Source organism: Siphateles boraxobius, unplaced genomic scaffold (genome assembly GCF_051911475.1).
Source record: "Siphateles boraxobius isolate OS27281-9 unplaced genomic scaffold, OSU_SipBor_1 125, whole genome shotgun sequence".
Taxonomy (NCBI): Eukaryota; Metazoa; Chordata; class Actinopteri; order Cypriniformes; family Leuciscidae; genus Siphateles; species Siphateles boraxobius.
Window position 1 is genome coordinate 888,242 of NW_027508728.1, and position 26,667 is coordinate 914,908.

At 44.2% G+C, this 26,667-nt stretch overlaps 2 protein-coding genes across 7 annotated transcripts in view; one reads left to right on the forward strand and one right to left on the reverse strand.

Moving 5' to 3' along the window:
- LOC143733204 (protein NLRC3-like) overlaps nucleotides 1–26,667 on the forward strand; it is a 261,767-nt gene that overhangs the window by 186,970 nt on the left and 48,130 nt on the right. The window contains exons 1-5 of one of the 6 annotated variants that reach the window (XM_077224847.1): nucleotides 11,592–11,713; nucleotides 20,645–20,730; nucleotides 21,970–22,074; nucleotides 22,250–22,366; nucleotides 24,559–26,355. The exons of 1 other annotated variant lie outside the window; for it this stretch is intronic. In XM_077224847.1, coding sequence (XP_077080962.1) covers nucleotides 20,681–20,730; nucleotides 21,970–22,074; nucleotides 22,250–22,366; nucleotides 24,559–26,355 — 2,069 coding nt within the window. In that variant the 5' untranslated portion in view covers nucleotides 11,592–11,713; nucleotides 20,645–20,680. Of the gene's footprint in view, nucleotides 1–11,591; nucleotides 11,714–20,644; nucleotides 20,731–21,957; nucleotides 22,075–22,249; nucleotides 22,367–24,558; nucleotides 26,356–26,667 lie in introns of those variants that run through there. 4 more of the 6 variants (XM_077224840.1, XM_077224855.1, XM_077224861.1 and 1 more) reach the window with 4 other exon arrangements.
- Nucleotides 1,950–9,638, reverse strand: LOC143733040 (uncharacterized). Its single transcript, XM_077224595.1, has 2 exons — nucleotides 9,371–9,638; nucleotides 1,950–8,808 (listed from the first exon to the last, which is right to left on the reverse strand). Exon 2 carries the CDS (start codon nucleotides 8,635–8,637, stop codon nucleotides 2,926–2,928), a length of 5,712 nt encoding a protein of 1,903 aa, XP_077080710.1. The 5' UTR covers nucleotides 8,638–8,808; nucleotides 9,371–9,638; the 3' UTR covers nucleotides 1,950–2,925.

Sequence of the window (26,667 nt, forward strand, 5' to 3'; positions counted from 1 at the left end):
AATTTTAATTACATTTATTTAACAGTTAAAATAATAGATTATGTAGTAATTTGCACATTTACTGTAAATATATCACAGATAAACGTAAATCATGAGAGTGGTTTCATTTTGAATAAAAAAGATCAACTGATTCTGTGTTGAATTTTTATTCACAAACGAGAAGTCATTTATGAAATAAAATGAGCAAAAACACTCTTGGGATCCCAGACAAATGGAAATTTGTTCTGCTCATGCAATCCTCGTGATACCAGCTTTGCAACTCACACATTCAATCTAAAAAATATAATAACATGTATTATAAAAATTTTAAATACACTTTAATATTTAAAACAAAGTGAAAAACAAGGTGTCTGCTTTATCTGGTGTACAGGGATATTTACTGACTAGTCTTCTTTGGAAAAGAATCAAGGATATATTAGACCTTATATTATCACATGCATAATTCCTCATGCCCTATTAAGATAGTCATTCAAATATATTAAAAGTGCATTAGTATGTTTTAATGCATGTGTGCAATTTTGGAAACATATATAACACTAGAAATGTAAGTCTATCCCCAGATTGGAAGAGCTTCTACAAAGAACGCTAATATTTTCAGTGGCGCTATAACACAAAACAGGAAACTCATGAATATTCATGTATAAGCTCCGCCCAGTGCCACCGAATATTTCAGAACAACGGAGGAGTGACTCAAAATGTATGCCCAAACTTCAATTGTTTACATTTTCATAACATTGTATAATGATTTAGTCTAATTAACGTGCACGTTTTGACTGAATATTGATTCGGGTCACGTAACAGGATACAACAAATTATTATTTTATTAATTGAAAGAGGTATTTTTTATGTAAATGCATGTTTGCGAATGTTTTTGACAAGTGCTGTTCATTTTTTTCCAATGTGCTGTTGTGGATATAACAGGCATTAGTGATGAACTAAATAATGTATAATGATAATCCTATTCCGATGAGTTATCATCTTCAAGAATAAATTAAATAACAATAAAAAAGGCTCTGGGATGTAAAGACGTCTGTCCCTGTTCTGCTTTGTTTGGGTGACTATTTTTCCATCCAACACATATCTAACATAAGTTTCTATTACCGTCGTTCTCACATATTTTCACATGTCTCCACACAAAGTTCACAGTGTGGAATTATTGCTGAGTGAATGAACGGCAACCGCGACAAAGTTTTTTTTTTTTTTTTTTCAGAATGAAAGTGAAAGTGGATATTCAGTGTTACATGCGCCATTTTACATCAGGACTGAAGTTTGGATCGGGAAAAAAGACAGGGCTCTCAAGTGTCGCGCATTGAGGCTGACAGTCACTCATTTCGGTCTTTTGTCACGCATTGTATTTCTCACGCGGAAAAACTATTTGTAATATATTTAATATGCCGCAGCGCCCCAAATTCCTGTGGCCGCGCCGCTCTCCCTGTGGACCCGGCAGGAATCAAGCGCGTCTCCTCTGGTGTTGTTAGTCGAGCCAAAGAATATTGACAAGAAGTGAAAGCCAATAGAACGTTACAATATCAGCTGCTTTGTACATTTTTTTTTAAAGTACATTAAAGATCAAATCCAAATGAATGATGACAACACAGAATAACAATCACTAGACTAGTGATCAGTTTTCTACTTTTTTCCCACAAAACCTTTAGTATTAGCATTACAAACACTGAATTAATAGGACATGCTATATCAGATAATTGGGAATGTTGGACAATATTTATATATAAAAGCAATAGAATAGCTTTACAGTCAACTGTTTTTTTTCTTTTCTTTTTTTGCAGTAGCTTCTATCTTATATTAATGACCGTTAAAGCAAGACTATGTAAACAAAAACAAAAACACAGCCACTCTTCTGCCCTCAACTGAGTGTGTAGCGACTCAGCCTATGCAGCGAGCTAAACAATACAACAAGGAAAGTAGGTTCCAGGAATGACAAGACTCGGTTTTCTTCTCACTATTTTTCCTTCTTGTCTTTTTACTGTAAAACTGTGAACATACAAAAAAATACTATCAAAGATACATTTAACAAATCAAAACACATTGTTGTGCCTTTACATATTAGAAATAATTAGAATACAAAACATAAGAATCACCAGATTACAGTGATAAAACAATACAACTTGCACCAAGACGCTATCATGCAGGCTGCTGAATATACTGCAGATAATTGTACACAAATTCACAATCAGTTCAGAATATTGATCAATGTGTCTGAGATCCCGGCATAAATTCCCGCTACTGAATAATAAAGCTATAAATTTGTTCTTTCTACATTACATTTAGTCGAACGCGAATTCACCCAGTCTTCATCAAAGCTATACAGGAATCACCGAGACTATTCGTTCAATCTTAAACAACCTATAAGTACAATCTGACGACCGGGATGACAAAAAAAACAACAGAGTTATATATAGCATCGACTTATAGTATATTGCGCGATCGCATACTAAACACGAAGCTAGTAACGTTCGCTAGGAAGAGTTAACATAACCTCTCAAATAACAGATTATTTAGAAAAACAATATGGGCAATAAATTAGGCTACTTACAGATTATGTCATATCAACGCTTCTCGAAGATATACGGGGGTTTGAGAGGAGAGAAGAAATGTAAACGCCTCAGGAACATTTTCCTAACACCTCGTGAGACAAACTTTTCTGCCTGTTGCTTCCGCTCATCACTAACGTGCGTTGAACTTGCGCACGCGAAAAAACATAGAAGAAAAACCCAAACCCGCTAAAGAAGATACTGACCCCTAGAGGGTAGGATAAATAAATACAGCGGCAAACTAATGCAATACCAGAGGGCATAGAGAGCCAGAACACTCCCCGCCTGACATCAGTAAGATGTCATCCATAACCAGCATGTGAATATAGATAAAATACAATAAACCAAAATGCCTGATTTCTTCTTTTTTTTTTTAAGCATTGTCCCTGGACACCAACAACACAACCTCACTTATAGGTCTTATGTATGCTCTGAGTTCACCCTCGCGGAAAATCTTCACCTCTACTTTCCTAACAAGTCCATCCCCGCTTGGGAAGATTTTGGTGATGAGTCCAAGTGGCCAGTTATTCCTATGTTCAAGTGCCTCCTTTAGCAGAACAACATCTCCTGTTTGTAGATTTGGTTTTACTGCTTTCCATTTGCGGCGGTTCTGAAGTCCTGAGAGGTATTCCCTTTGCCATCGGCTCCAGAAAACATCGGCAAGGTATTGCACGCGCCTCCATTGCGCTCTGTAAAGATCCCTGCTTTCAAACTGACCTGGTGGGATAGGTGGAGTCGCAACCTTTTGTGTGAGTAGCATGGCAGGGGTAAGAATGGCTGGGTTTTCTGGATCTGTAGAAACTGCTGTGAGCGGACGAGCATTTACTATCGCAGTGATTTCAGCCATTAATGTCACTAATATCTCATGAGTGAGCCTTACATGTCTGTGTTCCAGGAGCATTGCATCGAGGATTTTACGTGTGACCCCAATCATGCGCTCCCAGGAGCCACCCATATGAGATGCATGTGGGGGGTTGAAATGCCATTTACAGCCGGAGTCTTTGAGGAAGTTGTGAAGTTTGCTGTTGTGACAGCCCTGTTTGTCTATTTGCAGTTCCTTGCAGGCACCCACAAAATTTGTGCCACAATCAGATCTAAGAAGTTTGACTGCTCCCCTGATGGCAAAGAAACGACGCAGGGCATTTATGAACGATGACGTGTCCATCGATTCTATAGTTTCAATGTGGATGGCACGTGTGCTCATACACGTAAATATGACTGCCCATCGCTTAGCATCTGATTGCCCACCACGTGTTTTTCTGATCATGACAGGCCAGGGGCCGAACACATCAAGGCCTACATGTGTGAAAGGAGGGTCCGTGGACAGCCTGTCCTCTGGTAGCTCAGCCATGATCTGTTCCTGTTGTCTCCCCCTTAGTTTGCGGCATGTGACGCATCTGAATATCACTCTGCTTATTGCTCTTTTACCTCCCACAATCCAAAAACCTGCAGTCCTAACTGCCCCTTCCGTAAAATGCCGTCCCTGATGGCATACTTTACCATGGAAGTGTTTTATAATGAGCTGAGCAAGGTGGTGCTTTCCAGGGATGAGGATGGGATTTGTTTCATCCGATGTCAACTGTGCACGCTTCAGCCTCCCACCTACTCTGAGGATTCCATTCGAGTCGACAAACGGGCTCAGTTTGCTGAGTGGGCTTGAGTTCTTAAGGGGTACCCCTTTTTCAACTTGTCTCATTTCTTCGGAGTAAACCTCCTTTTGAACAGTGTGAATGATCATTTTCTTGGCTTGGTTGAGTTGTTTTTCGGATGAGTGTTCGTTACAGCTGTGCCAGCCGTGACATGAGCTCTTTGGGTTCAGCTTAAATGACTGGGCAATGTGTTGGAGTTTGGATATAGCTCTGAGTAGTACATTCCAACTCGAAAACCTTTCAAATCTGACGCTACTGAGTCCATCCTTTGAGATAGTGGTGGCACAAGTAGTGACCTCAGGTCTCAGTTCATTGTCAGTCTCTGGGTCTACAAGATCAAACAACTCTGCCTGTACTTGACTTTTTCCTGAATTGGAAAGGAAAACGGGTCCACTGATCCATGTGGAGTTAGAAAGCTGCTCAGCAGGCAGTGATCGTGTGGCATGATCAGCGGGATTTAAATGAGTGGGCACGTAATGCCACTGGTGGGTTTGTGTGAAGCGCCTGATGCGTTCTACTCTGTTGTGCACATAAACATGAAAGCGTCTCTTTTTGTTAAAGATGTAACCGAGCACTACTTTGGAGTCTGTGTAGAAGCTCATTTGTTCGACTGTGACGTCTAGCTCCTCCTGGACTAACTCGGCCGCCTCAACAGCCAGGACTGCTGCGCAAAGTTCAAGTCTGGGTATGGTGATGTCTGGTTTTGGGGAAAGCCGTACTTTGCCGAGAAGAAAACCCACTTCACTGTGTCCATCTCTATCTGTGAGTTTGAGGTAAGCAACAGCGCCCACTGCCTTAGTGGAGGCATCACAAAAGACATGGATCTCCTTAGTTAGAGCTGCAGATAGTGGTATTGAGGTGTACATTCTGGGGATTTCAAGTTGTCGTAGATATTTGAGGGAGTCCTTCCATTGTTGCCACTGTTGTAATTTTCCTTTAGGCAGTTCGGTGTCCCATTCACAAATGTCAGTGGAAATGTCTCTCAGTATGGCCCTACCTTCTACAATGACTGGGACGGCAAAGCCAAGTGGGTCGAACACACTATTAATAACTGACAGCACTCCCCGTTTAGTGAAGGGTTTTTCATTGACTGTTACCTGAAACTTGAACAGGTCTGTGGACAGGTCCCAGCCCAAGCCTAAGCTGCGCTGGATGGGAGGGGCAGTCTGCCCGAGGTCAAGGCCCTGCATGTCCGTTGCAAGGTCCTCACTTGGAAAGGCACTTGTGATGATAGGACAGTTAGATGAGATTTTGTGCAGGCGTATGTTACACTGAGCCAGCATTTTCTGGGCTCTAAAGAGAATGTCAATGGCCTCATCTGTGGAAGAGAATGATTTTAGTCCATCATCTACATAAAAGTGACGTTCAATGAACTCTCTTGCATCACTGCCGTATTCCCTTTCCCCCTCCATCGCTGACCGTTTCAGTCCATAGATGGCCACTGATGGGGAGGGGCAGTTCCCAAATACGTGCACTCTCATCCTGAATTCCTGCACTTCTCCATCCAGATCGTGGTTTTTGAACCACAAGAAGCGAAGGTAGTTACGATGGTCCTCTCTGACTAGAAAGTTGTGAAACATTTGCTCCACGTCTGCCATGACTGCGTATGGGTCAAATCTGAAACGCATCAGAACTCCCACGAGAGTGTTATTGAGATCTGGCCCTTTTAGTAGCACGTCATTGAGAGAAACATTGTCGTATTGAGCACTCGAGTCAAAGACTACCCTAATTTTCCCTGGCTTTTGATGGTGGTAAACTCCAAAACTAGGGAGGTACCAGCATTCTTGGTCTGGAGAAAGAGCATGAGCTGGTTCGGCGTGGCCCTTACTGAAGATTTTATCCAAAAACTCAACGTAATGCTCCCTCATTTCAGGTTTCCTTTTCAGCGTTTTGCGGAGCGACATTAAACGACTGAGGGCCTGGCCCCTGTTGTTGGGCAAACGCTGTCTGGGGGTGCGAAATGGGAGAGGAGCTACCCAATTATTCGCATCATCTTTTGCAAATTCTTTGTGCATAATTTCCAAGAACAAAGCATCTTCTGCTGAAAGTGCCACTTTGTCATCATCTGCTGTTTGCTGGAAAATGTGTCTGCCCAATTCAATTTGTGCCTTATTGAGGGTATGACAGCTTTCTGTGTATTTGTCTTTGATACAGATTTTGTTTTCACAGGGGCTGAGGAAGGTAGGGCGGCCATTGTTAAGAATGTTCGTCTTAAAAGAGTTCACTGTGGGTTTGTGGACCCCTGAGAGGCAGACATCGCCTATAACTACCCATCCCAGATCAAGGCGTTGAGCATAAGGCGCACTGTTTGGACCATTCACCTGACTGCGGACCTTGTGAGCTTGGATGATGTCCCTGCCCAAGAGGAGAAGGATTTCTGCTGATGGGTCCAGGGGAGGAATCTGCGAAGCAATTGCCTGTAGATGAGGGTGAGCCGACACAGCCTCAGAGGTGGGAATCTCGTCCCTATTATCTGGAATCTGATCACATTCTGTTAGTATGGGCAGCAGCATGGACACTTTGCCATTTACATTCTCGATAACAAAGTCACTGGCTCTGCGCCCTCCAGTCTCTGATAAACCAGCGCATGTTTTCATGGTGTATGGGAGTATGGTACCTTTTACCTTAAACATGTCAAAGAAGGCAGACCTGGCTAAGGATGAGTTGCTTTGATCATCTAACATGGCGTACATCCTCCTTTTCTCTTCAGGGGATGTGCGGGGATACACGTTGACTAAGCAAATCTTAGCGCAGGATTTACCTTTGAGGCCTTGGCCGCACACCTCTGTGCAACTGGTTGTAGTTACAGGGCTCTGGGAATCGGACTCCCCGCCGTGGCTCTGAGACCGAGGGTTAGAGTCTTTGGGTGTCCACAGAGGTGGACCAGCATGCATGGCGGAGACGTGCACATCACTATTACATTCTGAGCATTGGATGATGGCTTTACAGTCTTTAGCTCTGTGACTTGTGGAAGAACAACACTTATAACAAATAGCGTGTTCTTTGAGAATACCTTTCCTTTCATCTAGTGTTTTTGACCTAAATCCCCTGCATTTAGCGAGTGAATGGGGCTTGTGGTGAATAGGACATTGCTTGTCCGGATTGAAAAAGAATGTTTGGGCTGTGCCGTTTGTTTGACTGATATCTGTTTTGTTCACTGCAACAGGAACTCTGTATCTGGTTGGTTTTACCAGTGTCTTGTCAACCTTTGGAGCTACTATGTTTGGACTTTGTAACATAAAGCTAGGGTCTGTTTTCATTTCGGCATAGTCATTTACAAACTGAACAAAATATGAGAAAGGTGGGTATACTGCACCATTGTCTCTTTTGTATTTTGTCCCTTGTTTCACCCATGACTCCTGGAGTCCATAAGGGAGCTTTTCGACAATCGGGTTTATCCCCCTTGGGGTGTCAAGAAAGCTAAGGCCTGGCAGATAATTTTCACTTTGAGCATACTCTAACTCTAGCAGAAGATCTGCAAGCTCCTGCAGCAGATGAGCGTCTTTATTCGATATCTTTGGAAAAGTCTGTAAGCGTTGGAAGAGTGACGCTTCGACTACCTCTGGGGAGCCATAACTCTTATCTAGACGCTGCCACAAACGTTGGAGGCCTGCTTGTGGGTTGTTCATATGGACCGCCCTGATCCTCAGAGCGTGTTGAAGTGACTCCCCACTGAGCCACTTGGTTAGAAGGTCAAGTTCTTCGCTGGGCTTGAGGTTGAGGCCTACTATGGCGTTGCCGAAGATGGACTTCCAGGACAAGTAAGACTCAGGACGGTTGTCGAAAACCTTGAATCCGGCTGTGAGCAGATCACGGCGTGCTAGGTAGGCTGCTAGATCCGACAGTTCAGACTGTGAAGTCACTGAAGGTCTAGTCTGGGGTGTAATGTCCATTTTTATGTGTGTAGGAGGGGACATCAGCTGCTCTCTGCCTACAAAATCAGTGAGATGTTCATCTGGAGAGGAAGCGACTGGTGTTTGGCTCTGTTGTAAATGGCGAGAGTCGTCATGACTGACCAGTTGTCCTGTGTCAGGCCTTTCTTCTTTGACCTCCGAACTGACGTTGGTGAAGTGAGCGTTTACATAGTCTCGAGCACGTCTGATGGAAGGAGGCGTTTTAGGGGAGATGCTCTGATCAGTGAGGTCGATGGCGTGGTGCTCCTCGTCAGCCGCCGCTTCCAGGACATGAGCTGCAGCAAGCGCTGCTTCAGCCTCACCCTCCTTCTTCAGAGCGTTTAGCGTTGCCTCGATGCGCGCCTTCTCAACCTCCATATCGATCTGGCGTTTGGCGTACTGTGCTCTGGTGCGGGCAGCTCCTGCGTCTGCTCGGGCTCGTGCTGCAGCTTGGCTGGTGGACGAACGGCGTGAAGAACGTGAGTGGCACTCCGACCGGGCTACCATCTGGGACATAGGTGGCGTAGTTCCTGATTGAGACATCTCGAATGCTTGCTAGATGGATAATCTTTTTACTCTTCTGCCCTCAACTGAGTGTGTAGCGACTCAGCCTATGCAGCGAGCTAAACAATACAACAAGGAAAGTAGGTTCCAGGAATGACAAGACTCGGTTTTCTTCTCACTATTTTTCCTTCTTGTCTTTTTACTGTAAAACTGTGAACATACAAAAAAATACTATCAAAGATACATTTAACAAATCAAAACACATTGTTGTGCCTTTACATATTAGAAATAATTAGAATACAAAACATAAGAATCACCAGATTACAGTGATAAAACAATACAACTTGCACCAAGACGCTATCATGCAGGCTGCTGAATATACTGCAGATAATTGTACACAAATTCACAATCAGTTCAGAATATTGATCAATGTGTCTGAGATCCCGGCATAAATTCCCGCTACTGAATAATAAAGCTATAAATTTGTTCTTTCTACATTACATTTAGTCGAACGCGAATTCACCCAGTCTTCATCAAAGCTATACAGGAATCACCGAGACTATTCGTTCAATCTTAAACAACCTATAAGTACAATCTGACGACCGGGATGACAAAAAAAACAACAGAGTTATATATAGCATCGACTTATAGTATATTGCGCGATCGCATACTAAACACGAAGCTAGTAACGTTCGCTAGGAAGAGTTAACATAACCTCTCAAATAACAGATTATTTAGAAAAACAATATGGGCAATAAATTAGGCTACTTACAGATTATGTCATATCAACGCTTCTCGAAGATATACGGGGGTTTGAGAGGAGAGAAGAAATGTAAACGCCTCAGGAACATTTTCCTAACACCTCGTGAGACAAACTTTTCTGCCTGTTGCTTCCGCTCATCACTAACGTGCGTTGAACTTGCGCACGCGAAAAAACATAGAAGAAAAACCCAAACCCGCTAAAGAAGATACTGACCCCTAGAGGGTAGGATAAATAAATACAGCGGCAAACTAATGCAATACCAGAGGGCATAGAGAGCCAGAACAGCCACTGTCCATCATGTTCTATAAGATCATCATGTTTGTAGCATGATCCAGGGGATTACCCACAGAAATGTAATATATGTCAATATAAGTAAATTACATGTCAGTGCCCATGTATATATGCAAAATTCATATAGCCTATATAAAACACAGTCATATATGAAACATATTTCAAAATATAGCAAAAATGGCCGTTTTCATGCAAGTGCCATATATTTTCCCGTATATGCACATAAATGTTAAATATATGTAGCCTAAGAGACGCATATGTATTCATATGTACTTATTTCAATGCATCAGTATCACATGAATGTATGTTTAGCTACATACATTTATTAAATATGTGGGAAACAAATATGTATGTCACATATTTATACTTAATGTTGTCCTTATATGCGAGAAAGCAATACTATACTGTAGCCTAATATATGCAGATATGTCACGAAGACTGCTGCGTGAGGAAACTTCAGGAGACGAAAAGCAGGTTAACAGTCTTTAATGGAAACAAGGCAGAGCCGAGAGTGAAACACGAGAGACTAGAAATAGAGAGTAGCTTATGATAGATGATAGAGAACAGTTGCGATAATGAGAGGATGAGATTCAGCTGGGGGAGATAAGAGGTAAATGAAGAGTGAGAGCGAACAAGAGGGAACAGATACAGAGAATGACCAGAAGAGGGAGACATACACCAATAAAACATATGAGAAGAGAACCAGGATCATAACAGTATCATATAGATGAACTCAAATATTTTCTTCACATGTTTGGACATATAAATGTTCATATATGTTGAAGGCATATTGTGTTCTCAGATAAGTCAAATATATGTATAGATATATGTAATGCTATTTAAAATATAAGTAGGCTACATATATGGCCATAAATTACATTTTTTATATGGGTAAAACATACAAAATATTTCAGGCCTAGTGGAGTTGGTAACTAATAATAGTTGGCTAGTAAATGTGTAAAGTTGCATAAAATGGAAATACTTAATAAAGCAAGAAAAAACTACCTCAAATGTGTATATGATTGGATTAACTGTTATCTGAGCTGTTGTCCAGTTGGAATTTTCACACCAAAATGGCGGCCACGCTACCGAAGCACCAGGCTACACAATAGGCAATCAGAAAATAGCACTATCGTATCTGGGTAAGATTTAACGCGTTCAACCAATGGAAAATGGGGGGGGGGGGGGGGGGTAAAATAAGTTTAAATACTTAAAATAAATTTTTGACAAAACACATTTATAAAAAGACACCTAGCATATTTCAGCCTTTTAATCATTTTTATAAAAAGAATGAGTCAAAAAAGATAAATTACTGACGTTCACAATGCACATTAGCTTGTCTTTTATTATTAATAGTAAAATTCGGTCCGATTTTCCCGTGGCGTCTGTCGTTGCTAAGCAACCATGCACATGCGCTCTCCACAATGACAAAGAAGTTTTAGTAGCTAATGCATTTTTTCATCTCACTGCGCCTGGAAAAAATGAGTGCGTCGCTTCAATTATGAGCTTCCTACATTTGAAATAACGAACTTGAGCGCGCAAAAGACGCGATATGTGAATGGCCCCTTGGCGAGCTACTCCAATCAGGCCACGAGCTACTGGTAGCTCGCGAGCGACGTGTTGGAGACCCCTGTCGGTGTCAATGTCCTCTTTGTCCGCGTTTTTTCTCTGCGTGAGAAAATGCAGTGGTCCAATCAGTAGTTAAGAGCCTGAACTTGCTTATAGTAATTCGGAAATTAATGCACATGAGTGAGAAAAAAATACAGCACAGAAGAATGTCTAATTTAGCGTGAGATTTCTTTGTTGAGCGTGAGACCGTGAGATTGACGCTGAATGCGTGAGATTCACGCCAGATGTGTGAGAGTTGGCAACCCTGCAAATCAGGTAACGCGGTCGAAATCGCCCCTCTCTTAACTCTTCTGATTCTGATTCTGATTCTGATTCTTATGGCCTCGCCCACTGATCGGGTAACTCCTATTACGGTCCTGCAGAGACCTATATTTGCCTCCGGCTGGCGGCTGTCACTCTTGCCTGTCTTCAAAACATGAGAGCCCTGAAAAGGTATTTAAGGCTAACGTAGCTATATTTAGGATAGTTTTTCGTTGTTTATGCAGGACATTACGTGCTCTTGAAAGCATGAATGTTTTGGGAAGCTGTGTCGATATTTTATACACACTTTATATGTAGGCCTAATTTTCGTTATCAACAGATAGGGGAACACTACTTCTAAATTCGTGACGTTCTACAAACCACTATAACAATTTTCGCTTTGATGTTTGTAGGCCTAGTGTTTTTCATTTTGTGTGTGTGCTGTGTGCAGTGACTGCAGTCTGTAAGTTAATGTCAAGTACAAAGAGTGCTGTTGTTACAACCTACTTATAAAAGGAAAACATTTTATTTTTTAAAAGCAAACAATTTGGAATAAATATTGAACACATATTTGTGCATGTCACTTTCACAGATGTACTAAATGTTGGCATATACAATGACCACAGTGTGTTTGTGGGTTCAGTCGAAGCACATTGTTACAATCATTCCCATTATTATGTTTTACTATTAAGAGTACAGACAACCATTTCACTGCAGTTTTTACTGCTGACACACACACACACACACACACACACACACACACACACACACACACACACACACACACACACACAAGAGATCAAACTACACAAGAGATTCTGATGATACCAGGTTGTCATTTGATTCCAAATCAAATATAAAACTTAAGTGAACTGCTTTTAAATTTATTTTTTGTGTTGTATATACTTATATTTTTTATACTAATACAACATGTCGTTATTTTATGTAATCTATTTTCACAGTGTTGCAGAAACATGATCACATTAACACATTTGAACAGCATTATGGTGTTACAGTAGTTTATAGTAGTACTTTAAGTAATACGTGTTTACATATGATATAATGGGGAAAAAGAGAGAAATATTACGAATATGAAACTTCAGTGTTTGTGTCAGCTTCTCAAAGACAGACAGGACATCCATACATGTCAAGTATCCTGTTTTGGGCGGGAAAGTCCCGTATTTAACCCTTCTTTCCCGCCGTCCTCCCGTATTAGTATTTTCCCGTAAATCTCCCGTATTTTAACCTGCACTATTAAAAAATAATAATACCCCGGGCCCGGCGGATAAAAAAAACAAAAACATTCCCCATCTGAGCTCTAGCCACGCGATAACAATAGGTTACTATCGTAACCCCGGTTCTCTGAAACATCGAGTGGAGAGATCCACCAATGGGAAGGGCATCCGTACCTGACCTCTGCAGAAGCATCCAATTGCACCAAGTCTGGCTAGACAGACAGAAGCGCGCAGCCAATGCCAGTTGAGGCCACACCCCCTCACCTATGGGCATATAACATCTGGGCGCGCTGCTATTCCTCAGTAAGTATATTCGCTTCTCGTGCGGCAAGCGGGGCAAAGCTGGTGGATCTCTCCACTCGTTGTTTCAAAGAACCGGGGTTACGATAGTAACCTATTGTTCTCTTTCATCATCTCGTGTTCGAGATCCACCTATGGGAGAGACATGGACAGCTCCCCGATTGCCCAATACACTCACAGTGAGGTTCTGAAAGCCAGAGAAAGACGGTCACCTCGGGGAGGCGGTGCCTGACACGTCCATTAATCATGAACCTGCAAAGGTGACGCCACACCGACTGCTGTGGACACGGAGGACATGAAGCATGCATGAGACACATACATGATAGTACCCCCAACCCACCAAGGCACATAAACTATACCCATAACGGGAAGTAAATGTTTGGTGGCAAGAATGAACATGACCAGCCGGCCCATTCACTCTTATTGGTTTCAACAGGGTACAGGGAAGAGCTAAGAAGACCCCACCCCTAAAACCGAATGTGCTACCGAGGTTCTGGTGACATCCAGCCGGTAGTAACGCACAAAGGTATGAGGAGAAGCCCAACTGGCAGCGGAGCAGATGTCCTGCAGTGACACTCCCCTAAACAAAGCCCAAGAGGCGGCTAAGCCCCTTGTGGAATGAGCTCTGATGCCCCTTGGGGGCTGCACTCCCTTTGCTTCATAAGCCATAGTTATAGCGCCCACAACCCAATGTGAGAGGCGTTGCTTCGATATGGGACTCCCTCTGTGCGGAGGGGCCCATGAAACAAAGAGCTGGTCGCTCTTCCGGAAAGCGTTAGTCCTGGTCATATAAGCCTGTAAAGCACGGACTGGACACAAAGCATTCAGCCTCTGATCCTCCAGAGAGGTAAAAGGTGGAGGGTGGAAGGCGGACAGCTCCAACACCTCTGAAGTGAACGCAGGGAAGCACTTCGGCATGAAGGCCGGGTTAGGCTTAAGGGAAACCTTATCTCCACTGAGGGAGAACTTAGTGCACGAGGGGTGAACTGAGAGTGCATGTAGCTCACTGACACGTTTAGCAGATGCCAAGGCCAAGAGCAAAGCTGTCTTGAAGGACAGCAGCTTAAGGGAAATACTCCCCAGGGGCTCAAAAGGATGTTGAGACAGTGCTTCCAGCACCATGGAGAGGTCCCATTCCGGAACAGTTCTCCTGATGACTGGCAACGAGCGGCGTGCACCCTTCATAAATCTGCGGATTAGAGGGTGCTGCCCGACAGTAGAGCCCTCAAAACCCACATGACAGGCTGAAATCGCAGCCAAATAGACCTTAATGGTGGAAAAAGACCTCCCTTTTTCCATGAGGTCTTGAAGGAAACACAAAATATCAGGAAATGAGCACTGATAAGATGTGAGACCGCGCCCATCGCACCACCCTTCGAACACGTGCCACTTACAGCCATATAAGGACCGTGTAGAGACGGCCCTGGCATTCTGAATAGTGGCGACCACACGCGGCGAAAGCCCAAGTGCGTTCAGCTTCGTCCTCTCACGGGCCAGGCCCAGAGAGCCACCCTGTCCGGGTGGGGGTGGTAAATCTCCCCGTTGGCTTGGGACAATAGATCCGTGCGTACGGGAAGGCGCCACGGCTTGGCGTATAACAGAGGAATTATCTCCGCCAGCCATGGTGCCTTGGGCCACCTGGGTGCTATAAGAATGAGAGACAGGCCCTGCTCTCTCACCCTGGCCAATGAGGGAATTATCAGGCACAGGGGAGGAAAAGCATACAGGAGCACTCTGGGCCATGGGTGGGCCAGTGCGTCTACCCAGAGGGGCGCGTCCATGTCCCTTAGAGAGAAGAACATAGGACAATGGTAGTTTTCGCGCGAGGCGAATGGATCTACGCTCGCCCGTCCGAATCTCATCCATAGCATTTCCACTATCTGAGGGTGAAGACGCCAATCTCCGTAGATTGGGTTTCCCCTTGATAGCAGATCCGCACCTCTGTTCAGAATGCCCGGAACGTGAGTTGCGCGTAACGACAGGAAAACCCGTCTGCTCCACACCAAAAGCTTGTAAGCTAGAGCGTGGAGTTTCGACGAGCGCATGCCGCGCTGACGGTTGATATAAGCCACAGCCGTGGTATTGTCGCACCGTACTAGAACGTGATGTCCCTGCAGGCGAGGCAGAAAATGATTAAGAGCTTTCCAAATGGTTAAAAGCTCTAAATAGTTTATGTGGGCTAAACGTAGTCTGTTTGGCCACAGACCGTTCACCGTTCTGCCCTCCTGGGTGGCACCCCAGCCTGTCAAGGACGCATCTGTCGTCACAACTTTCCGCATCGTAACCGCCCCCAGAGGGGTTCCCCGTGCGTAAAAGTTCTCGCTCTCCCAGTGGCGCAAGGTCGCCGAGCAGGCGCGTGTCACTGTTACCGAGCGGCAAAGGTTGCGAATCGGGCTGAAATGTAGTGACAAGACCCATTTCATGAACGCCCTCATCCTCAGAAGTCCCAATGGCACAACTTGGGTGGATGAAGCCATGAGACCCTGCAGCCTGAGACATGTGCGATATTGCACTTTCGCCCCTTCTCTGAACTGCGTCTATAAGTCAGGATTCTCAGACCTGATATTCTCAGAGGTGCTAAGCCCGCCTCCGCGCACAGACAGAAAGACCGGGGACTCAAACTGAGTCCAAACGTAAGAACTGTGAATTCGTAACATATGCCCTGGTAGGCGAAACGAAGAAACTTCCTGTGCGGAGGATAGATGCTTATGTGAAAGAAAGCATCTTTCAGATCGACTGATGTGAACCAGTCGTTCTGTTTTATGGCACGGGCGAGTGCGCCTTGTGAAAGCATTCTGAAATTGTATTTCCTCAAATGTTTGTTCAACACTCGAAGGTCCAAGATAGGGCGGAGAGAACCGTCTTTTTTCGGGATCAGAAAATAACGGGAATAAAAACCCTGGTTCATCAGATTGGGGGATACCACCTGAATCGCTCCCTTGTTTAAGAGAGATGAAATTTCCTCTTTCAGAATGTGAGAGGCGTTCTCTTCCGTGTGAGAAAAGAGAATGCCGTTGAAATGCGGGGGTTTTACTGCGAATTGCAATCTGTAACCCTGCATTACTGTACGCATCACCCACTCGGGAGCTGAAACGGTTCGCCAAGCCGCTTCGTGACTCGCGAGAGCTCCCGCTCGGGCCAGAGCGGAGCTGTGTGAGACCGACAGGTTTATTTGTGATGCAATGGCGCCATCTAGTGGGCACACTAGAGGCGACATGCAGGGGTTCGGAGGGATTTCCTCTCTCTGCAGTGAGATGAATTCTCTCTGCGGAGAGAGGTTTTCTCTCCGAAACGAATTCATTTGATTCGTATTTTTTTGTGTTTTGTGTGTTTTTTGTTGGGCAAACACTGGTGCCGAAGCCTTTATTGAGAGAGTGAGGGTAACAGAGTGTGGGCAGTGTGGTGTCACTGAGCTTAAACTTTCCCTCACAAAGGGCCCCCTGAACGTGGGGGGAAAACACACATTTCTCGAACACACGAGCTGGGCAGTCTCGTTTACAGGCGGAGAGCTGACCCATCCGCGGGACCCCCTGGGTCTTTTGGACGGGGGTCCTAGAAGAGGAGGGGAGTCTGAAGGGCTTGCGGCCCGTGAACATGGACTCGAAGCCCCCATCGGCTGAACATGAGGCAGGCCGCTTGCGTTTCGAGTCGGTGGGGTTTGAATTCGCAGGTCTCCCGGCCGCGGCGGGAGCGGGCTTACCCCAGTGCTTGTGTGTAGGTGCTGGGTTATGTTGCCGAGGGGGTGGTTTGTTGCGGGGCTTTTCTTTGCCCTGATGAAACTGTCGTCCCGTGGCCGGTGGGTTAGGCAAACGCACAGGGGGCGCCTGGCGTGGGACTGACTTTCTGGGAAGGCAAAGCTTGAAAGCCTCATCCTCCTTCTTCTTATCGTCACACCGTTGTTGCATCAGTGCGACGGCGGGGCCGAAGAGAGCCCGGCCGGGCTCCACCGGCGCGCCCGCGATGCGCCTTTTCTCACTGTCAGGGAGTCCCGACAGGTTCAGCCAGAGCGCGCGCTCTCCGACCACGGAAAGCGCCATGGAGCGCCCGCAAGCTTGGACGGCCTGCCGAGCGTTGCGGAGGACGAGGTCGTTCACCGTGAGGATCTCCTTCCACAGGGTTTCAGAAGGATTTCCCTTTTCCAATTGTTGCCCTAACTCTTCGAGGATCTCCGCCTGGTAGGCGGAGAGGAGCGAAGAAACGTTAAGGGCCCTGACAGCCACGGCCTTATAAACTGCCTGGTGAACGGAGGCAGCAAAACGGTCCATCTTGTTGGGCAAGACCGGCTTAAGGGGAGCGAGCAGCCCGCCCTGAGCGGGGTTAAGGTGCCTGGCGATGGAAGGCTCAACGGCGGGAGGTTCGCCCATACCGTGTGCCGCCATGTCCTTAACCTCGAGTCCCGTGAGACCGTGTTTGAAGTCGAGCGGGTCGCTCCAATAATTTCTCATGTGCTTGGCGCACGCCAGGAGGATGGGGAAGAGTTGTTTCCTCGGGCCGGGAGGGGGTCCCAGCACTTTGCCATCATAAATATCCCTCTCCTGGTCGGTGCCGGCCATTCGATGTTGAGACGAGCGGCCGCTCGCTCACACACTTCCAGGAGGATGGCTTGAGGCAGAACCGCGTGGGCGGTAGCCTGGGGAACACCAGAGGGCGGGATGGCCTCCTCGTCCTCTGAAACCCCAAGAATGGCCGCATCCTCCTCTTCGCCAGAACCAGGCAGTTCGTGGACGAGAGCGAGGTTGTCCCCGAAGATGTCCTCCTCGGGGAAGGAGGGATTGGGCTGGTCAGCCCAGACGAGAGACGTTGCGCCCCGGGAGGCCCCCGGTAGCGCGTCGTCATCACCGTGTCCCCCGTCCGAGTCAGAAGGGCTGAGCCCGGTGCACTGTGTCACTGCCACCTTAAGACGGCGTTTAAGCAGCTTCCTAGGCAGCATGAGGCAGAAACTGCAATTCTCCGGGTTCTCCAGGGCTTCCCGAGCGTGCTTGAGACCCAAACAGACCACGCAAAGCTGATGAAGATCCTTAGCTGCGATAAGGGCACCACACGCAGCCGGGCAGGCCCGTGATATGCTATCCCTTGGAGAGGCTGCAGGCTTAGACAGTGACATACCAGCGAAGAAAACGGAGAAATCCGTGGCGGGCAGCCGTGAGGAGAAACGGTGAAAATAGCGAGAGCGTGGGCGGCTCCGAATGCAAAGCAGCAGTAGTTGAAAAATAAACAACTGTCACGTCCGGCGGAGGCTGATCTGGTCGATATGTCCTCCTGAAGACACGAGGTGAGCAGTGTAAAAAATCAACCGAGCTGTGAGATGCAGAGATCGCGAGAAGCGAATGTCAACTGAGGAATAGCAGCGCGCCCAGATGTTATATGCCCGTAGGTGAGGGGGTGTGGCCTCACCTGGCATTGGCTGCACGCTTCTGTCTGTCTAGCCAGACTTGGTGCAATTGGATGCTTCTGCAGAGGTCAGGTACGGATGCCCTTCCCATAGGTGGATCTCGAACACGAGATGATGAAAGAGAACTGCCACCTGCAGTAGCCTACTGTGGGTAGGGGAGAGCCGGGACGGTTGAAACACTTTTCAGATAAACGTCGTTTTCTAAGATAAGGTTACAGATAGATTTTTTTTTGTGTGTGTGATCAACAACTCACATATGTGTTCCCTTAGTATCATGTGTTATTCGGTAGAAACATAGAATGATTTAAGTAAAAATTTACTTTGAATGGGAGTTGGGTTTTGTTTCAATCGTCCCTCCACAGCGGGACGATTTAAACACAGGGGTGGGACGGATGAAACATAACAGTTTAAACGGTAACTATTCATCTAATTCTTGTTTTTATGAACAATACCTGACAAGTAACTTATGTACATATTGTTACAAACATTTTGTCATTTATTTTCATTTTAAAGTTCATATTAACATTTTTGTTCTGTCGCCCAATAAACAATCGGCGATAAGCCTTTGTGCATTTTGCGTAATCTTCTAATAGGCTATTTTGAAGAAGACAGACAAATCCGTATACAATTAATTCTTATATTTATTCCTTGAGTCATATTGAGTGATTTAGTCATATTGAGTGTTTTCCTATGACCAGGTTTAACTGGCACGAGTCGTTGTTTCAACCGTCCCGACAGCGCCTTCAGCCATTTAAACCTGTTTTGTCCGTAAACTAAAAAACTCTGATATTATACACTTAAGGGTGTGATGCAGTACTAATACACCTGCCATATTATTATTACAATGGCACATGAAACAATTTACAGTCAAAAAAAAGTACGGCACAAAAGATTTCACTAACCACCCTCAAAAACAGCTTTCCAGCTCTAACTTTAAAACGGCAAGACGTAAAGAAGAAATGTTTTCGCGGGTCTGATAGGCATTGCGTGCTGTACTTGCTGACGAAATTTGACGTACATAACGTGAGTGGTTTTCAAGGAAATCTCAAGGTTTCATCCGTCCTGCGTTTCAATCGTCCCTGCTCTCCCCCTGTAGGTGGCAGTTGTCGCGAGGTTAGTGTGTGAGGTCAGATGATGAGTGACAACGCGGGGGGAAAAAGAAAAAAAATCGGAGACGGATGAAGGACGCTACGACAGAGACGGAAGGCACTCCTGCCACAAAACCAAAACCACCCTCATGTAAATACCGCGATCAATGGGACAGCGAATTTACTTTTCTGAAGAAGAGCAGGGTAGGGGACAGTCACGCGTTTTGTAACTGCGACTTTAGCATCTTAAAACCTGTTAATCGTTGCCAGTGCGCCGACGCACTGAAGCCTTTTTTGTTTTGTTTAAATAGTTCAAAGTTACTATCAGATTTAATGTTATTACCTTGACAAACTATACATCATTAAAAAGATATAACACTCAAGTTTCAGTATTTGACCACTATTGTATTCTCAGAAACTTTGAAGATGTTTCATACAAAATAAATTTCTAATAACTTTACAAAACTGTAGCTATTAATAACTATTTTTTCATTATGACAATAATGAATTCTACATTTACAATAAACTGCCAGGTGTCAGCTTTCAAATGAGATCATACTTGTGATTTTAGTGCAAAGTGTTTATGAACTGTAGGCTATCTGTTTCAGTTTGGGAACGCCATTTCTGAGGATTTTTCCAAAGTGGGGTTGCAGCCTAACAGGTTAAAGAATGCAAAGTCTGCAACAAATTTGAACTATAACTCACTAAAAGAGTAAAGAAAAGTTATGTGACATGCAAGGAAAAACTGTAAAAGAAAAGCAATATGAAATGAAAATAATGTGTGGAATGAAAATAAAATGTAAATGTAGAGACAAGCAATGTTAAATGAACAGAAAATATGCAAATAAGCCTTTAAAAAAAATGCTCTTCATATATACCCTTTAGTGTTTTCATTTAAGCTATAACACTTGTCTTAAAATGTAAGGGATAACGTTACTGGAGCTTGGTTGGGGTGGTGGGACTGCTTGCGGTGGGCGCAGGAAAATTCCCTTATTTTCAAATCCAAAACTTGACAGGTATGGACATCTGTGTCTTAAATCTGCTCCTTTGTCCTCATAAATGACATATCTGTATGTGAAACACTGAATCAGTGTTTCTGACTCTTCAGGCTTACCTGTGACGCTCCATGAAGACTGAATGAATCATGGAGGACAGAGAAACATTCACAGATGGAGATGTTTCTCCAGCATTCAGGTACATCTAAACCTTCATATGACCTTAATGTTATGGATAATACAGTGTGTCACATAACAGTGTAAGGCCGTCAAACTCGATCCAATGGCGGTATTCGAATTAGCGGTGAAGGTCTTTGTGTGTTACTGTCTTTTCTCGCAGCAAAGTATTTTTGGTTAAATGCAATACATTTTCTCATATGTATTTTCTCGTTATTTCATCTGACTCCATAAATGAAAAGGGTTTTAATGATATCTGTGCATCATTAAATGTGAGCGAATGTTTTACTATTCTTTTAAACTCTTGAATGAAAATAATGTCAATTAAAATAATCAAATATCACAATTTAATATGTCAGGTAAATGTATCATTACAATTTCTTAATCAATTCAAGGATAATCAATGCAAAACATCAAATGCTCTAGAACAAAGAGGAAAAAGTTTACCCGACAAGAAATGCGTGAGGCTGATGTCTCGCAACTCTCGACCTCACGGGCCGATCTCAAATATAGAAAAGGCCCCGAGCTCTCGCTGCGTTTCATTATATACCCAGACCTCATGATCTAAACATCATCCACAGTGGAAATTTACCTGTAAGTCACCATTTGCTAGCAGTGGAAAATTAGCATTCAGTCAAATGGTCGAAGGTGTTAACTCAAAGACACACCCTCCAGTATTGGAGGGTGTGGAAGATATTTCTAAACTTCCTAAGAACTTTATTACCTTTTGGGTTTACTTCTTTGGGAATGAGACATTTGTACCAGCCGTACCGAGACATTTCAAATAATACCAAATATGTATAAAACTAGATGAAAATCATTCACATTAAACCATTTAGATTCTTGTGTGAGTTTGGGAGACCTCTGCCAGGATGAAGAATGGGGGACAGAAATGTAGATTAGGATGAGGGAGGTGAGACCTTCATCTCAATAGTGCACGAGGGGGAGATCAAATGTTAATTTCCTTTGTTTTCTCAGAGAGTGGCCCTCTCTTAAAGTCCTTCCAGTTTTTCCAGTCTTACAACAGTGTGTTCTGCATGTTTGCTGTGATTGGGAAGGTGTTCTGAGAGATAGTCTGGTGCCGTGAATGGAATAGATAGATGGCTGGATTTATCCTTGTGCAATGTCTTTTCTCTTCAACTTTTGTGAAGCTTCTCTTGGATAGACTTGGATAGATTCTCTATATGAGGTTTATCTACATGTAAAATAAGCTGAATGAAAATAATTTCTGTCTCCAATTCTGATAAAGTCAATTACACAGTCAGAAATCAAATTCACCGGAGCCCAGCTGTGTGTCCATGAAGAGTGATCAGTCTATGGGAATACCATTACAATTTAAGGGAAAACACACACCAACTGATCTGAGGTACAACATTTCATTATACAAGTTGTCATATATGTGTAATTTTTGTCTATTCTGTTGTCTATATTATGTGAAAATACAATACAACATTTTGGATGGATGGATAACATTATCATGGTGCAATGTAAAATAGTCAAGTTAACTACATTAATTCTTCTTGTAACTATTTCTTTTTAAGTCATTTACACAGTCAGAGATCAAACTCACCGGAGTCCAGCTGTGTGTCCATGAAGAGTGACTGGTCTATGAAAACACCACCAGTAATTAAGGGAGAACACACACCAACTGATCTGAGGTACAACCTTTTGGATGATGGATAACTATCATGGTGCAATGTACAATTGTCAAGTTAAAGGGATAGTTCACCCAAAAATTTAAATTACCCATGATTTATTTTCAACTTTATCAAGTTTACATTTACATTTATTCATTTAGCTGACACTTTTATCCAAAGCGACTTACATTTGCTATATGTCAGAGGTCGCACGCCTCTGGAGCAACTACGGGGTTAAGTGTCTTGCTCAGGGACACATTGGTGTCTCACAGTGGATTCGAACCCGGGTCTCTCACACCAGAGGCATGTGTCTTATCCACTGCGCCATCACCACCCCATATCAACGGTAGTAAGTAGCTTCAGACAGACGGCCTACGCATTGATTTACGGTGAAAGAATAAACCTTGACCTGACGCATGACGTACTGACGAACGTGGAATCAAAACACCGGTCACGAATCAGAAGTCTAAACGAGAATGTTTAAAGAGAAATGTGGGAGGAGCTTGAGTTTGTTGCCCAGCCATATTAGTTTGAACCGTGAGAGGAATCAAAGCTTACGTTACTCCTACATCCTTCGTCATACATCGTGTCAAGTGTTATTCTCTTGGCGTAAGTCGATTTGCGTAAGATAGTCATTTTAGTTGATAAAGTTATAAATATGGATATTTTTCTGACACAAAGGCATCGCTTCGCTTCAGAAGGCCTTTATTAACTTTTTGTTTTTTTGTGTGCAAATATTTTGTTTTGATCCTGCACCAGTTGGAGAGAATTTAGATGTGTCTTTTTTCCTCTTTTTTTTGGACATACAGTTAGAAATGTCATTTCATTTCATCCCTCAAACCCTGAGTAGTTGTTTACATCCATGCTTTGGACCACTTATACCAAATCACTGTGGTCACACTAGCAACATGAATAAATTACTTTTAAAATAATACAAAAATAGTGTTTATTTATTTTACTATCATTTTCACATCCGTAATTCATGTTGTAATTAGGGGTGTGATAGTTGAACACCGTCATTAGAACTCTAGAACCGACAAAACCGTGTTATTAAAAAAAAATTTTATAAAAAAGACTCGGGGGGGATTGTATCAGCTGACGAGGGAAACGGAGGCGGAGTTAAGGCCTCATTATGCTTCTGCGTCAACTCCACGGCGTAGCTACGCCGTCACTCCTACGGCGTCGTGGCCGTTTTATGGTTCTGCGTCAGGTTGAGTTGCATCGCAGTGCATCTGACCAATCACAGCACTTGTGGTCTGCGTCGCCTCGACGCGTAGTTACAATTTTTTGGAGGTGCACGTCGAGCTACGGCGGAGGGGTTCGCGGCGACGCAGAGGGGTCTGCGGGGGTACGCCATCGATTCGACGCAGAAGCATAAAACAGGCTTTAGTGGTGCTTCGGAGGCTGCTACTGCGGGAGATGATTCGGGAGAGGTCTGTAAACCACCACCTCCCCAGAAGAGAAATCTTGGAGATCTCCTTAATAAACGGAGGTATGAAATCTCTGCCCCTTTACCGATCAGAGCGCGCGCTGACACAGAGTTAACCTGCTATCTCAAACCGCATAATTTTAATAATTCCCGCAGGTCTCCCACTTATAATGCAGGAAATTCCCATGAGCATTTAGGTTGTATTAGTAAATGAATCCACACAGCTTATAAAATCAAATCAGTCATTTTAAAACTTTCTGCAAAACGCAAATTTACAAACAGCGCGAGTGTTCAGCGGTGCTGAGTCTTCTCTCTCGTCTCTCAAATGGGTTGCAGAAGGCAAGCGTCAAGCGCTTCAGGCGATATTACACTCGCGTTTAGGAGTCGGGACATGATGGAATATTTACTTGCACAATTGGGCCAGCATTGCATCGTAACTAACGTTTATCATTTGCACGTCTTTTTAAATCTTACCAGTTTAAACATTCAAACGATTTTAAACTATTCAGTACTCGCGCGCTCTCAGAGATGTTTTTCTCTGTGTGCTTAAATAGAGTACAGCTGCATCACAAACAGCTCGCGAGTAACAAAAGTTATTTTTCGTGGATTATATCACTTTAACAGACAACACACCGCCCCACATCCCCCCCCCCCCCCCCCCCCCCCCCCGGACGACGGCGGCGGTTATGTTACGAACCGTCACATTTGACTCACGTCATAACCGTCATCACCAATTCTGAAACCGGCACACCCCTAGTTGTAATACATTATTTTAATGTTTCAGTCATGACTCTCAACTGGTCCAAAGCAGATTCAAATTAAATCTGCTGAAGAAGTTTCAGTGTCTGTATGAAGGAACAGCAAAGCAGGGAAACCCAACACTCTTGAATGAGATCTACACAGAGCTCTACATCACAGAGAGTGGAAGTGGAGAGATCAATAATGAACATGAGGTGAGACAGATTGAGACACAATCCAGGAGAGCAGAAACAGAGGACACACCGATCAAATGCAATTACATCTTTAGACCTTTACCTGGACAAGACAAACCCATCAGAACTGTGCTGACAAAGGGAGTCGCTGGCATTGGAAAAACAGTCTCTGTGCAGAAGTTCATCCTGGACTGGGTTGAAGGGAAAGAGAATCAGGACGTCCAGCTCATATTTCCACTTCCATTCAGAGAGCTCAACTTGATGAAGGACAAAACACTCAGTCTTTCAGATCTTCTTCATCACTTTTTCCCTGAAGCAACAGAAATGGAAATATCCAGTAATGGATATAAAGTGTTGTTCATCTTTGATGGTCTGGATGAGTGTCGTCTGTCTCTGAACTTTAAGAGAAAAGTGAAACTGTTTAATATATCTGAATCAGCCTCAGTGGACGAGCTGCTGATGAACCTCATTGAGGGGAATCTGCTTCCCTCGTCTCTCATCTGGATCACCTCCAGACCAGCAGCAGCGGATCTCGTCCCCTCTGAGTGTGTCCATCGAGTGACAGAGGTACGAGGCTTCAGTGACCCACAGAAGGAGGAATACTTCAGGAAGAGGATCAGTGATCAGAGTCTGGCCAATACAATCATCTCACACCTGAAGTCCTCAAGGAGCCTCCACATCATGTGCCACATCCCAGTGTTCTGCTGGATCTCAGCCACTGTTCTAGAGAAGATGTTGAGTGAAGCAGAGAGAGGAGAGATTCCCAAGACTCTCACTCAGATGTACACACACTTCCTGCTCATTCAGACCAACATCAAACATGAGAAGGACTATGAGAAGAGAGTGAAAGATAAAGACATGATTCTCAAACTGGGGAAACTGGCTTTCCAGCAGCTTGTGAAAGGAAACCTGATCTTCTATGAGGAAGACCTGAGCGAGTGTGGCATTGATGTGACAGAAGCATCAGTGTACTCAGGATTGTGCACTCAGATCTTCAGAGAGGAGTTGGGCTTGTATCAGGGGAAAGTTTTCTGCTTTGTTCATCTGAGCATCCAGGAACATCTAGCAGCTCTATATGCACACATTTACTTTACAAACAAGAACAGAAATGTGTTTGAACAAATCACCAAACCAAGTCTGTTGTCTAAGGTTTTAAACCAGAAGAAATATCATTCATTATCTGAGCTGCATCAGAGAGCTGTGGACGAGACTTCACAGAGTAAGAATGGACATCTGGACCTTATCCTGCGTTTCCTTCTGGGTCTCTCATTGGAGTCCAATCAGACTCTCTTACGAGAACTACTGACACAGACTGGAAGCTGCTCCTACAACAAAGAGGAAACAGTTCAGCTCATCAAACAGAAGATCAGGAAGACTCGCTCTCCAGAGAGATCCATCAATCTGTTCCACTGTCTGAATGAACTGGGTGACGATTCACTGATGCAGGAGATCCAACGTTATCTGACATCTGGAGAAATAGGAGGAACCAAACTCTCCTCTTCACAGTGGTCAGCTCTGATTTATGTGTTGCTGACATCAGAGCAGAAGATGGATGATTTTGATCTAAAACAGTTCATTGGAGCACAAAATAGAGCAGATGAAGTTCTTCAGAAGATGCTGCCTGTGATTAAAGAATCCAGATCAGTTCAGTAAGTCACTCTGACAACAGTCACTACACTGATAAAACATGATCACATTTATGGTTTTAGCAGGAGCTTTCTGACCAAAGCAGCTGAGGAGGTGTGTGTGTGTGTGTGTGTGTGTGTGTGTGTGTGTGTGTGTGTGTGTGTGTGTGTGTGTGTGTGTGTGTGTATTTGTGTGTGTGTGTGTGTGTGTGTGTGTGTGTGTGTGTGTGTGTGTGTGTGTGTGTGTGTGTGTGTGTGTGTGTGTGTGAGAGAGAGAGCTGATGATTGTAGAGGTCAGTGTGTGAGACATGATGAAGGATTGAATGTGACTGATCA

Coding starts and splice junctions, on each gene's coding strand:
- LOC143733040 (XM_077224595.1), bottom strand. CDS start 8,637: ATGTCTCAATCAGGAACTACGCCACCTATGTCCCAGATGGTAGCCCGG.